At 44.4% G+C, this 14,328-nt stretch overlaps 2 protein-coding genes across 4 annotated transcripts in view; one reads left to right on the top strand and one right to left on the bottom strand.

Moving 5' to 3' along the window:
* Positions 1-2,915: 2,915 nt before the first annotated feature.
* TMEM130 (transmembrane protein 130) lies at positions 2,916-11,470 on the bottom strand. The gene is made up of 8 exons (XM_029957836.1): positions 11,383-11,470; positions 9,860-10,150; positions 8,442-8,610; positions 7,251-7,420; positions 6,527-6,611; positions 5,348-5,550; positions 4,223-4,335; positions 2,916-3,479 (listed from the first exon to the last, which is right to left on the bottom strand). The coding sequence occupies exons 1-8, from the start codon at positions 11,468-11,470 to the stop codon at positions 3,303-3,305; spliced, it is 1,296 nt and encodes a 431-aa protein (XP_029813696.1). The 3' UTR covers positions 2,916-3,302.
* A 1,168-nt stretch (positions 11,471-12,638) lies between these two features.
* TRRAP (transformation/transcription domain associated protein) overlaps positions 12,639-14,328 on the top strand; it is a 75,504-nt gene continuing 73,814 nt past the window's right edge. The window contains exons 1-3 of one of the 3 annotated variants that reach the window (XM_029957781.1): positions 12,639-12,690; positions 13,564-13,708; positions 14,048-14,097. In XM_029957781.1, coding sequence (XP_029813641.1) covers positions 13,609-13,708; positions 14,048-14,097 — 150 coding nt within the window. In that variant the 5' untranslated portion in view covers positions 12,639-12,690; positions 13,564-13,608. Of the gene's footprint in view, positions 12,691-12,993; positions 13,013-13,176; positions 13,205-13,563; positions 13,709-14,047; positions 14,098-14,328 lie in introns of those variants that run through there. The other 2 variants (XM_029957782.1, XM_018067332.2) reach the window with 2 other exon arrangements.

Here is a 14,328-nt window from a genome sequence, read left to right as displayed (position 1 = left end):
GAACTTCTGCATTCCCCACTTTAGTGGCTGTAATCTAAAAATCCACATTTCTAGTGTGCAGTGTGCTGTCAAAGCTGAGATCTGCAGGATTTGAACAACTTTGTGACAGCTGCAGGATGGCATTTCAGTTTCCATGGAAACTGGCACTGGCTCTACAAAATCAAGGTGAAGTGTTGGCTGATTATCTAATAATAAAGCTGAGCATTTAAATATGAAGTTCTTCACCTTCCTTCTGCTGAAAGAATTTCCATTCCCCCAGCACACAGCAAACGCGATAGAGGTCTTGTGACTTCAAATTGTTGTCACAGCTTGGGCTGTGTAATCTCCTTTCCAGAGATGAAAGACAGAATTCAGCCTTGACCTGTTTAGCCACGGAGCCTCATGCTCTGCTGTTAAGATAAAGGTCCAGTTTGCCCTCATAACTGCTGCACAGACCGACACCACTGTTTATATGACAAATTGCAGAATAAAAGAAGTTCTTTTGCTTTACTGTGTGTTTTTATACTATGCATTTCCAGAACATTTTTGTGCTCAAATACATTTTTTCTTGTAACCAGTTCTCATTGCCTAAACTTTTTATCTGCCCACACTCTTGCTTATCACCTGAATTTAATCTCTCTTTGGCTTTGCACTCACTGGACTCTTGTTTTGAATCAGTGAGTTTGATCGTTTTGCTGAACATTCCTTTTTTCAGGTCATTGATTTCTAAGGTTAACAAAATGAATCCTCCCACTGCTCCTTGTTCCGTCCCACTAATCTCTTTGCTATATCCTGAACCGCTCAATTACCTTTTGTCTTCAATTTCAGATGCATTTATCGAACCCACAGATCAGTCTTTAGTGCAGGAAGCAGTTTCATACTGGATTCAAGAACGTGTTCGTGTGAATATTTCTCATACTTACACCTCAATTTGCTAAGGCTGTTTAAATTTCCTTGGTTAATTTGCTTCTTGACATGCCCTTTAAAGTGTACTTTCTCCACTGCTTATTTTTTGCCAGAGAAGTCTTTCTTTCTAACCTCTATACTTTTCCATCTGCTCTTGAGTAGTATCTTCCACTATTTGATAGTGTTGACTTTCCACTTTGCAGCACTTTATCTTTTCTACCCTTCTGAATCATTTGACTCCTTTGTCATCCTTTGTTCATTTTAGGAAGAGAGTAAGAGGCAATATTTTTCTGAAGGACATTTGCTCTGCTTTCCTTAATAGGAAATTGGGGATTTTCTTAGGCCTGTTAGTGCTGTTTTATATCACTAACTCCATGTCTCACTCTTTTGGACTGGGACATGATCAGCTGTGTCTCAGCTCGGACATACAGAGGAGAGTACAAAGGCAAAAACCCAAAGCAGCAATGTTTGTGGCCTAACACCCCATGATACCCTCTGAATCACCTGGAAAAAAATTAATGGAGAAAGGGGCAGAGCATAGGTCTTAATCCTTTTATATGATCTTTCTCAAACCCAAATGACCCCTGTTGCATGTATCTGAGTCTGCTGTCACAGATACTGTCTTTGCTAGGAGTGCATTATGGAGAAGAAAGGGCTTTTTACACATTCATTAGCATGTCAAGGGGTTGTCTTTAAGTGTATTACAACAGCAAGGGCCACATATCTGTCACAAATGTAATAAAAGAAGCTCAAACTAAACTTCTGGCTGCAGAAAGCCCCTGTGCAGTCTGTCTAGGGCTTTGTCACTCTCAGCTGCATTTTGCATATCAGAAATCTTTTCAGTGCCCAAAGACCATGTAGCCATTTACCAGCCACACTGACATCCCATAACAAGTCTCTGTACCTTTGGCAGTGGCTCAGAGGGCTGGGATCTCAGGAATAGACAATAAAACTGAAGCTCTCAGGCACAGTAGCTTGTTTGCTAAAGAGAGGCACATTTTTTACAGTAACTGAATATGACTGAAGATAAGAGTCTGATACCAGAACACTGAGGAGGAATACAAAGGACACCACTCCTAATCAACAAGCTTGCATAGAAATACAGTTTCTCTTTAGAAGAAAAGCCAAGAGAAGTTCTGCCTTGGAAAGTACTTTTTGACAAAAACTGGGGTTTATAGAATTTGTTATCTTAGATGATCCCATTCTACTTTAAATGTATCACGCTTATTAACAGAGCCCTTCTGAAGTCCTGTAATTTTGTTCACAGGGGAACTGAAGATCTGGGCTTCTCTGAGGAAACACAGAAGTTGAATGTGTGACATGAGCACCCCAAAAACCTCACAGTAAATCCCCTCCCATTCAGACAATTATCTCCCAATCAGTGCATTTGAGAAATTACGAAAAACCCCAAGCCCACAATACCCATAGGCTTTAAATTAGAGGTGGGGAAGGTGTGTCACATTTAAAAAAAGAAATGGCCACAAAGGCACTTTTGTTTAAAAGCCTGCAGGGTACTCTGAAATGCCTCATAGCAGGGGGCAAAGCCTGGCAGAGCAGGAAGCTGATAGTAGATGATAGTCTGCAACAGGCATGGAGTTCATACAGCCTTGAACATTGAGTATGAATTCAAATTGAATATGTTTTTCTGAGCATCTTTGAGTTACTGGCTGTTGCATTTTTTGGAAGAGAAGCTTTAATGAGTAGTTGGGGAGTAATATGAGAAAGAAAAGAAGAATTAACAGCTTGGAAAAAAAACTTTCTGAAAAAGATTAGAGTGTTGTGTCACTTCACAAAGTGGTAGACATGTGGACCCTTGTACAGCACCAAAATACTGCTAGCAGGTAGCTCTCCAAGAGCAGGTCATCAGCCACTACAGTCTGACTAAAGTCTATTAGCTTAAAAAGAGGGTCTTTTAAGACAGGAGGAAAAAAGACAACATAATTAGGTGGTCTGCTTCATTGGAAGCACCTAGGCTGTTCTCAACCTGGACACATCAGTTCCCTTATAGAAGAAATACTCATTCAACAGCATTTTGTGTGACTTCCATTTCCAGTAATATTGTTGTAACATAGGAAACAGAGGTAAGTTCATCTGAAGCATTTTCTTCTTTGAAACAGACAGCAGAAGGAACAGAAAAATTATAGGAGGTAGTGAGTTTAGCAAACTTGCACATAAAACAATCTTTCATAAGAATAAAATGCTGCATTTACAGCTGTAAATGTACACACCTGTATAAGTTAAAAATACAAAGCTACTTTTCTTTTTTAGCTCAGAGAATGAAAAAATCAAGTGCTGGATTTAAAATGGTGAACCTCATTGCACTGGCAAAATGAAACCATTTGTGCAACATTGGGCTTTTAACTTATCCTAAGTGAGAAAGTTAGACAGTTGGTGCAACCAAAGTGCAGTTGAGTTCTTCACTGTGTGTACATTTTGACTGGCTTGTAAAAAGAATGTCGAAGTTCATGACTCTCCCTGGCAGCTTCCTTTGATGACTGAAGAAAACATGATCTGCAACATAGTGGGCCACAGCCTGACTCTGAATGATTAGACAGGTGTTCATCAGACAGTGGAGAAAAGTCAAAGTCAGCTACCTGGAAAAAGAACATCAAAGAGATCATTTTTAGTTTTGTTCCTTCTGGTTTAAGTGAGTCCAGCAAAAATACATAGGGCCAGAAATGGCACTTGGTCCTCAACCATTTTCAGTCAGTCACCAACTTCAAATAGACTTCTGATTCAAACCTGCTGCTCATAGGCAGTCTCTCTACAGGTAAGTTATTCTCATTGTGGCACAACGTAAAGGGTATTAGATACTTTGCAAAGCACCATGGAAGCTACTTTTGATTTAGGAACTCATGCTTCTTACAAACATATTTTGTAGCAAATAAAAGGTGTATCAAAGCTGGAAGGGAGCTGGAGGGATGAAGGTCACATACTAGGGGTAGGTAACAATTCAGTGCTGTTTTAGGCAATGTACCCCTCCTATTTTATTATCCTATATCCTCTTGCACTATCTCTCTGCTTTCTTTTGTGTAACTACTCTGAGGTAGATCCTCTGGGAGAGATATTTCAGTGCAAGCATCTGCTTGAGAATATTACCAAATTGCTCATGGAAACTTGATTTAGAGTTCTCTGCAATAGGCCAGACACACGCCTGTTGCTAAAAGTGTTTGCTTACACTGCTTAGATTTTTCAGTGGAACAGATCATACATACCAGGGAAATGTTCCCTCCTGCTCCACTTGTCTGGGGATTACAGAACCTGTCATACTAAATACCTTTCATGGCTAAAAGATACTTATTTACTGTCCCAGCTGAAAGCAGGAGTAACTGAATACCTCCACAAGATCTTTTTGTTGTGTGTTACTTCGGAAGGTCGTGTACAGCACCAGCAGCAACATCACTGAAACCAGAGCGATGCAGACCAGGACTAAGAAAGCTGGGTGGATCCCTAGGAAAGAGCACAAGGACACATTCCTGGAGTGATACAATACCCTGAGAAGGGGCAACAGTGAGAAGGAAAAGATGGAGAAGTTTTAGGAGAAGCTCTTGTATTTATAGAACAAAGGAGATGTGTGTAAGAGGGAATAAATTTTCCATCCTGGATTACTCCATGCCTTTCTGAAATCTCAGAAGAGGGAAAAGGTCTTTCCCATTTTACCTGCCTTTTCTCTTGAACAACCTAAAAAACCCCACCCCATTACTTGTGTTAGCCCTGACTGGACAGGGTGTTTGTACCTCTGTGGTACTCCAAGGGGATAGGAAAGGACAGGATTGTTTCACTTTCACAGCAGCCTCCAGGACAGAGGATTTAGCCCTGAATGCACATTAGTGCCTTCTGGAGTGATCTGCCCTGTCTGTACACAAGTGCTGCCCATGGTAAGATGGGGTAACTATTCTGTATCACAAGGTTGCCCTCTGTCCTCTTCATCTGGCCACCTAACCACTTTCCCAGATGATTTGGGAACCCAAGAGGGGCACATGTGACCATGTGTGGGGGAGCCAGCAGGGATCGCTTGCGGGAGGGACAGAAATGTGTAATGAAATGGAGGCCTGGAGAAATCTGCTCTCAAAAACCCCATAACTAAACTAAACTAAAAGGAGAATTGAGACTGTTTAACTAAGTGAGTGTGACAGATGTAGATTTTCCTAATTATCCTTTCTAACTACCAAAACTGGACTATTTAAACTGAAAAATATGTAATTTAAGTAATATAGCCTTCCCAGAAAACTTACTACCTTCAAGACACCCCTGGGACTAAGGGTTCAGCAGACTGCAAGAAGCTCAGAGCAATTACAGCAGGCACATTATAAACTCTCCTTTCTCTTATTCCTATCCTTTTAGGAATCTATACAAAGTTTTCAGAAACCTCATCAGCAGGCAGGTTAATTCTTAATTGTCCTTAACCTGTTTGAGACTGTCAGTGCCCTGACAGGTGGGAACCTCTCTCCCTGCTCCTCACCTGTTGGCCACACTTTTATCCCGTGGTAGGTTTGCAGCATCGTGACGCCGTTCTCCACTCTGATGCTGAGGCAATACTGCCCCGCGTCTCTGAAGGTGTGGCTGAGATTGTAGCAGGAGCCACTGATCTCCACCAGATGGCATTTGTCACCTTCAAGTGGAATGCACTCGGATTTTATAAGCCAGCATAGTGCCAGTGGTGGGCTGAAAGGTAAAGAGCAAAAAGACACGGCAGAAAAAAGTGAAAAATTCACGAAAATTTTAGGTAAGAGCTTGGTTAAACTTATGTAATAATTTTAAAAATAATGAAGGTAATCTAAATACAAATAGAGAAGTAATTAACCTCACAAGTGTTTGGTTTACAGCATTTGCCAAGTGAAAAGGTTCTTTGTGGTGCTCCTGTGAAGGTAAGTCTTTCAGCTGAGAGCTGAATACCTGTGTGGGTCACCGGCAGGCCACTGTGCGTAGAAAACTCCACAGTCATTCTCCAAAAAAGATAAAAGGAGGCTTTTTTCCCTGCACTTCCAAGGGAGTATATGTTGTTTGTTCTTTGTCCTTCTCACACAGAAATCATTGTCTGTGCTACTGAAGCACACCCAAGACTTTTCTAATTAAAAAAACCTGCAGCTGAAACTGGAAAGAATGTAAGATGAGCTCTGGATAATGGGCTAACAGCTGGAAAAGGTAAATTAATTGCAAGGACCACAGCATTCCCTTACAATAACAAAAGGTTTTTATTTGTTATCAAGCAATCTAGTGCAACCCACTTTATGTCCATATGGCTTCTCACCATGTCTAATTGATGCTTTTCACTTACATTTCCAGGCCTCTGTTCCAACTGATGCTGCCCAAACTCACCTTATGCACTATGGACTTTGATTCTGACATCAGATAGAGCTTTTCTTTGCCCCATTTTATTAGTTTTTGTTTCTTATCTCTTTATGACGTTCTCTGCTAAAGAAAGCAGCATGTTTATGTGCTTAGCTCATTTTCCAGCTTTGTTTTTGATAACCCATCTCTCAAGCCTTTGTCATTGCTTCTCTATCTTAAACTCCTATTGCATCAGCCCCAGTCCTGTGACTAGGAGGTTACCAAGCCTGCTTTTAGTGACCTCAGGTTTGCCTGTAATGGTTTTTGCTGTTTTCACTTTTTGGGGAATGAAGTCTTGTTTGCTACTCACCTGCCATTGATATGAAGAGATAAATTCAAGTTTTCCATTACGTGAGTTTCTCTGGAGCCCACTACATTAATACTTTTAACAGCATCTGAAAAGAAATAAAAAGGCAGCATGTCACACTCCACATGGAAACTTGAAACTCACTGGTTTTCCAGTGAAGGTTTGTTTTCAGAGTCTTAGCAGATTTGAGCTCCATCAACCACACAAATAATAATATTTGTCTCATACCCAAAAAGGAAACCTACCAGTAGAGATGTTGTAAGTTTTCTGAATTTTTGATGATTTCTTTTTAATATATAATCAACTACTTTATTAATTCTTTAAATTTTTCCTTCCATGTTTATTTACTCCTGAAGCTGACCAAATTAATGAGACTTTCCTAATGCCTGTTTTAACTTATGTATTGTTCAGGATTAGCTGGTATAAACTGACAAATCCAGCAAAAGTTATGGTCAACATTGTTTTAAGTGTATGTGAGATTTCAAAAAAGACAGTAAATTTTTGTTGTAGGTTAAAAAGAAACAGAAGATTTTATATGTTTTCCCCCCATTTTTCTGCACTAGAACAGCACAAAGTCCATTTTGCAATGAAAACACTTCATTGAATCATGTTGGCCAGTTCTTGCATGTGAAACTGTGCTGAAGTTGTGTTACCACTTTAAAGCTAGATTTTATCTGTACAAATATAGCAAGTTGTGGATTGAATATGCAAAATGTTTTTTGATTACCCAAGAGCTCCAGAGCTGTGGTAAAATCCCCAGTTTTCTGCATAATTTCTCTTTCGTGGATGATGCTTCCAATTTGCTCCCATTCAGCTACGACTTTCAGGTGCACCGTGCGGTTCCCCAGGGAAGAGCAGTTACAGTAGACAAAGGGTTCCTTGGTAATCTGGTAAACTCTGTGTGAAACAGGAAAAGGTTTAGAATCCAAATTGCCTTTTACCAAGTTCTTGCAGATTTCTGGTTTAAAATAGGACAAGCTCTAATATATTTTCTTTACAGACTCCAGTCGCTGTGATTCTAATTCTGCTTTATGTCCCTATCAATGAGGATTCATGTCTATGGCATTATCTATAGAACTAAAATCACCATAAGATCTGGAGTAAATTTGTGCATTTTTAATCAAAGAAACTAAAGATTATGCTAAAAGAATTCACAAAGTGAAATAGGAATAGTCAGTATATTAAGAAAACAACTTTCATAGCAGGCAGACTTAAGTTAACTGAAAGTAAGGTGGGGGGGAGAAAGAAAGAAACAAAATAGTATTCAAAGACTAAAGCTTACATCTCACATCTCTCTTTGCCTATACATGTATTCATCTTCAAATAAGATAAATAACTGAATGGTTTTTTCCTCCCTACTGCCGTGTGGCTTTACCCATGGTTTTATTTCTAATGGTTCTGAGTGCTGTTCTACCCCTGGTAAAGTGCACCTGCATGTTAGTTGAGACACTCTCCACTTTCAAAAGCTCCTCACCAAACTGTTGTATAGTTATGGATAGCTGGTCATGATAACAGCTCCTTGTTGCCCAACCACTGCTTCCATTCTCCTTAAGTGCACAAATTATTCACATACACAACAACCACCTGTTAATGGAGATCTGCAGGCACAATGATGTTTTAAAATAATTTACAACAAGCTGCTTATTCCATTTCACTCAGTTTGGCTCATCACACACACAGGGTAATACATGTAAGCATATATCTGAACAAGAAATCTAGGTCTTTAAAACATCATCATTTTGTGAGCACCCAGTGAATTTAGATTTTCAGAATTCACCAGGGTGACATGCCAAGGATGTACCAACTCACAAAGGCATATGCTTTGTCTTGGGATTTAACTATGATTTTTCTCTAGATGAGCATCTGAATCAGACCCATCTTGAATACTCCTTCAAGCCAACCAAGTAACCACACCTACCCGTCTCCAAAATCCCAGTTGTAGACAAATGATGCTGACTTGAAGTAATGACTTGGGTCGTGAAGAGAGAAGGAAATCCGGGTCACTGTGCCCGTGGAGGAACTAGAACCCCATGTGACAACTTCACTGTCTTCTATCTGGGCAATGGTGAGATTCCCTGTGATAAATTCTGCAGAATAATAAGGTGGGAAAAGAATGACAGTATATGTCACTTCCATAACATACTTTGTGTGTTTATCAAAACATTACTGCTTAAGTTTTTCTGTGTCCTACTCCAAGTGGTTAAGTGTATTTTATATCTATTATTCAGTGTTGTTACATATGTTAATGAGGCAGTGAAATTAAAATACTCATTTAGGGTTATACAGTGGGTCATGATAAAACTTCTAACAGAACTAAGAAATCTTGGACTGATTAAGGTCAGTATAAACTTTTACTCTTGATGTAAAAACAAGTGGGATTAACAATGAGTATCTAGATTTAGAACCAAACCACTACACACACCCTTCATGTTTGGGGTGCTGGGGTTTATTTGTTTGTTGCTGGGTTTTTGTTTTTTAGTTTTTAGCTATTTCTACATAAATTAAAATTTGACTGTGACGAAGAACAGAGCTCTATATATTGTGAATACAGAAAGGATTAAGGTTTGATGCCTATGAGAGGTTTTATGTTGGAATTTGTTTACAAGACTGATCTAAAAGGAACACTCTAACCTGTGAATAAAGAGGTATTATGATGACATGGCAAAAAGCTGTCACTTGATGATTTCATGTCAACCTCCTGTACCAAAAATTGGGTTAATCATACCACCCCACTGGTTAATTTGTAAAAAAAACACAAAAGCATATATATGGTTATGAATATTCCCAATAAGCTGAAATTGCACTTAGCAACATTTGAAAATGCAGCCATGATTTCATATCTGATTTCAGTACACTCATTTAGAGCTTTAAAAGAAAATGTAAAGGCTCTGTTGTGGTGATGGCCTAAGATCTGCTGTGTCATGCAACAGGGAAAATCAGCAGACTGTCACTGCTGCTGGTCATCCTAACTTTAAAAGTAGAAATGCTGGGAAGCATTGTTTTAGGAGTCTGGATGTCTCTGAACAATGCTGATGTGTGAACTGCAGCTGCTGAAGCATCTGCTTTCTAGTTCAGTTTCTCCAAGTGACAGAGGCAGGAAAATATGGGCAGGATCACACTTTATCCTGGATGTACATAGGCTGCAGTGTGGCTCTAACTGTACTAATTGTACAATGTCACCTAAACTCACCTGCAGTCAAAGGGCTACACAAATCAAACTCTGTTGTCAGGAGCCATATTTACAACTGACTTTCATTTTCCTGGTGCTAACAAAAGCAGCCAGCACCCTGAATACTGAATTCCTGAAGGTGTAGAGGTTGTAAAGGCAAATCTTACCTGTGATCTGAAGCACAGTGACATTTCTAGCAACCGGCCGACACAGCCAACAGTTCCTGTGAGTCACCCAGACAGATACAGGAAAAGTCCCAGGAAATTCTCCAGTCACATTAATGACAGAGTTAAACCCCTGCTCAGATTTCTCTATCAGAATCAGAGGAGCATAAATCCAGTTAAAGTGATACATGTCTGATGTGACACTTTCATTCTTCACACTTAGAGTGGCCTGAACAGTAGCTTGAGCTCCTGTTGTGATGGGACCATTGTTGGTTATTTCTAGACCATATGCCTCTGCGGAAATGAGAAGAAAAAAAGCAAACCAAACCTTGTTGTATTGCATTGTTAATGTTATTTATTTATTTGCACATTTTAACTAGTCAGTTGAACCACCTCTGCTGCTCTGAATGACTCACTTTTATCTTCTCTACTTCAGCTCTTGCAACTACTGCAGTGGATGGAGTGTGAGTGAAGTTGGGTTTTATGGAAAGGATAGATTCAATTTTTCCAGAAAATAGCAGTGCAGCAACACTAAAGGATCTGCATGTGTTAAAAATTAATAAAAAACCAAGCCTAAAACCTCAAAACAAAAGGAAAGGCAACAACCACCAATAGCTGTGAACTTGGACAGAGCAGAGGATCTGGTTGCCTCCAATATGGAGCATGTTCCCTCCCTGGCTCTCCTCTCACCAGCAGGGCTGTGAGAGCAGCAGAGCTGGGAGGTTCTCATGCTGGTGCCTTCTCTCTTTCAGGAGCCACCAGATTGCTAACAGGGACAGGAACCCTTGAGCTTCAGAATGTGCATTTCTCACTCATCTGTGACCTGTAATGTGGAGGGAGCACTGGGGTCACCCAGCTCCTGTGCTGGCTTTTCTGCACCCATCAGCTTGGGATAGGGTGGAAGAAGATTCCAAAACATCTACTTAGTGCCCACATTTTATTTTACTCATCACAGGTGCTGAGCAATTCTGGAGGCAAAAGGACTGTGAGAAATGAACTGTAACATTACTGCCCGAGCAAGAACTCCACTGTTCACATTTCACAGCACAAGAAATGCCCTGAGTTCAGTTTTTTGAGTTAACAGAGAAACGCTTGTGATTTGATGAAATCTGGCACAGAGAGGTTTCATGTCTCTAGAATATTCAGGCTATGCTCCACTTCAGCAGAACTTAGGAAAAAAATAGCTGGTTACCTCATGCTTATCTAGCACTTCTCCTTGGAGGTTATCGTTGTGCTGCACAAACCAGGGCCATATCGGCCCAACAGCTGCAGCAGCTGGAGTTTCAGTGGCAAACCCAAGGTCACTCAAAGAGTGATTGGTACAGCAAGACATTCCATCCAGTTCAGGGATTTCTTCTACCTTTCCGACCTCTCTCTGCAGAACGCAGCTCTGCGAATCCCACAGCGAGGGACAGCGGCTGCCCAGGTGCCTTGTGACCCGCGGCGCGGGATCAGAGGAGGGAGCAGAAGCGCAACTTTTAGGTCAGATGTGCAAAGCAGAACCCCGGCTGCTCGGGATGCCCCACCTCCACTGCAGGCTCCAAGGTCGCAGCGCCCGAGAATAAAGTTTGGGGTGGTGGAAAGGTGCCCGGAGCTGCCTCCATCCCCGGTCATAGCTATTAAGCTGGGGCAGCGAACCACCTCCCGCAGCAGTAATGCAGCTCACGGCTAATGTGTGACCTCTAGTTCCCCGCAGCCCCTCGCCCGCTCCCCGGCGGCGATGCCAGCGCGGCCCCGCGGCCCCTTACCTGCCGCCGGGAGGGGAACGAGCCGAGAGCAGCATCACGCAGGTCAAGCGACCATGCTGGGGGCCGCGGGGGCCACGGGCTGGTGCCGTGCCGGGTCGGGTACGAGGTCTAGACCAGGTCTAGCACGGCTCTGGCCGCGCTGGGGCCGGCGCTCGCCCGCCGAGCTCGTCTGGCGGCACCTCCGTCCGGCCCATCGGCCGCTCCGTCCCGCGGCAGCGCCTAGCCGCTTCCGGGGGCAGTTCCTGCGGGATTCGCTGGTTGGCAGCGTGACGGGGCCGCGAAGCCGACGGGGAGTTTAAACAAATAATCAATAAAAGAGCGCACAAATGCCGCCCATCTACGGAGAGCGCGGGGACAGCTCTTAGGGTTCGGACGGGGTTTGTGCTGTGCTTTGGGGATGACACGCACGGGTTCGGTGTTTCTGAGGCCCCGGTGGCGCGGGGACGGCCCGGCTGCGGTTACCGGCACTGGGCCTGCGGTTACGGGCCGCAAGCGCCCCGGAGGGCCGATGACGGGCGCGCTGCGCGGGGAGCCAGAGCAGAGACCGCAGTCGGGCTGGGGGATTCTAAAATTAATGTTAAGTTGGTTATATTTTTTCTTCTAGAAGCCTCGCTCATTCGAGGACCTTTGTCACCCTGGTTGCGGTTATCGTTTCTCCTGGGCGACTTCAGCCTGGCCCTCTGCTTCGGATTCCAAGCCTCCGCGCTCTCGTCCGGGGCCCGGCGGGCCCGGTCGAGCCGTGCCGGCCGGAGGAACGGCAGCGGCCGCGTGTGCACCGGTAACCTCGACCGCTGTTACTGACAGGGGGCGAGGGGGCGGGCCGGGGCCTCCGCTCAGGCACGCCCGGGCTGGGCGGCTCACGGCGGGTGGCACGGTGGGAGCCGGTGATGAAAGGGAGCGGGGCGTAACAGGCGGAGCTCCGCGCCCGGCCTCCGCGCCCGGGATAGCGCGGGAGGCGGCACCGAGGAAGGAAGGCGGCGGAAACTGAGCGGGGCGCTTCCGTGCTGCCCAGCGCTGCCGGCGGCTCCGGAGCACAAAGGAGGGACGCCGGGGCGCCGGCGGCCGAGCGGGCCCGGGAGCCGCGGGGTGAGGAGAGCGGGGGGCAGCGCCCGGCGGGCCCGGGCCGGGGGTGGAGCGGAGCGGTGTGGGGCGAGGCCGGGCGGCGCTGGCCGGCGGGGCGGGATCCGGCGGCGGCGGGGGCAGGAGGAAGCGGGCCGGAGCGCCGCCGGCACCGGCCGCCGGGAGGCCTCGGGCCGAGCGCGGCAACCGGCAGCGCTGAGGGGCGGGGGGAGGCGGCCGGCGGGCCGTCAGGGGTGCCCCTGTTTCGCAAAGGGGCGGAGAATTGGGCCCGGCGTGATGGCGCCGCGGGCCGCGGGAGGAGCGGTGGAGCAGCGCTGCGGCGGGGAAGGTGAGGGGCGTCCCGGGGGGCGTCTGGGGGCGTCCCCGGCCATGGAGGCCGTGAGGAGCGCGGACAGAAACCGCCCAGGGCAGCGGGGAGGCCGCCCGTCTCTCAAGATGAACGTGGTTTTAGGTTTCTTTACAAGCGAGAAAGGCAGCTCGTGGACAACTTCGGGTACCGCTGGGAGTGAGTCCCGCCGAGGTGTGTCCGAGGGGAGCTGTAAGTTTGGGATCCTGGGTGACAGGATAACAGGTGTGCGGTGTTGGGAGCATTCCCGAGCCTGGAGCCTGCTGCTGGGAGAGACGGAACCAAGTAAAACGCGTGGATGTTTGGGCTGTGGTGGAAAGAGCCCAATAACCACTTGTATCTGTTAGTGCATTCCTGTTGCAGTGAGTGCTGTACATGCTTGGCATTGTATTGGTAAGCTTAAGTAAACGTGACAGCTGTGGTTTATGGAAAAGGTGGTCCCCCTCAATAGGTCAGAAAAATGGATGTAGTGATCTGATAGCGGCTGTTAACCAGCCATATAAACTAACAAATACTTCTTTATTCTTTTGTAGGTGTGTTGATTTTAGGTACTGAAAGCTGACCTTTCCTCCTTCAAGATGGCATTTGTTTCAGCACAAGGGCCTACGGTGGTGGACCAAACCACTTTGATGAAAAAATACCTTCAGTTTGTGGCTGCTCTTACAGATGTCAATACACGTAAGAGAGTTTTTTCTTATTGAAAATTACAGTTCTTCAGTAGTTTCACAAATGTTGCAGTACTGTTCAGGCAGTAGATCAATGTCAAATTCACTTTGAATTTTGTTTGAGTTTTGATTTTTGAAGAAGCAAAGTGATGAGCAATACTTACTTGAGCCAAAGTGAGTGAGTTGAGTGTATGTGTAGTTGTGTGGTGGTTGAGAGAATGGTGTGCCTTATAACTGGGCAATGATAGCTAAACTGATAAGATCTGATTGCTTCTCTGATCAATGAGCCTGGTGTTTTCCTTCATGATCTAGTTTTACATTTACATTTTTTTGCTTCAATTTCCATTTTCAGCTGATGAAACCAAATTGAAAATGATGCAAGAAGTCAGTGAGAATTTTGAGGTAAATAAAAAGAAAAAAAGCCCAAACAACAAAACCCCAACAAAAAAACCCCAACCTTCTGCAGTGGCAGCCTTTCATGTGCTTAGTGTATGTTGGCTTGATTTCTGGTTTTATGTGGTTGAAAGATTAATGTTAGTATCTTGTGACTTATAATTTAAACAGTTACAGGTCATTGATTTTAGGTTTGTATTTAGGAATTAGGCAGGTTGTTGAAGGAATTATGTTTGAACT

Source organism: Manacus vitellinus, unplaced genomic scaffold (assembly GCF_001715985.3).
Source record: "Manacus vitellinus isolate BGI_N305 unplaced genomic scaffold, ASM171598v3 scaffold_12_pilon, whole genome shotgun sequence".
NCBI classification, from domain to species: Eukaryota; Metazoa; Chordata; class Aves; order Passeriformes; family Pipridae; genus Manacus; species Manacus vitellinus.
The sequence above is the reverse complement of the archived record's forward strand: the minus strand, read 5'-3'. Positions and strand labels throughout refer to the sequence as shown.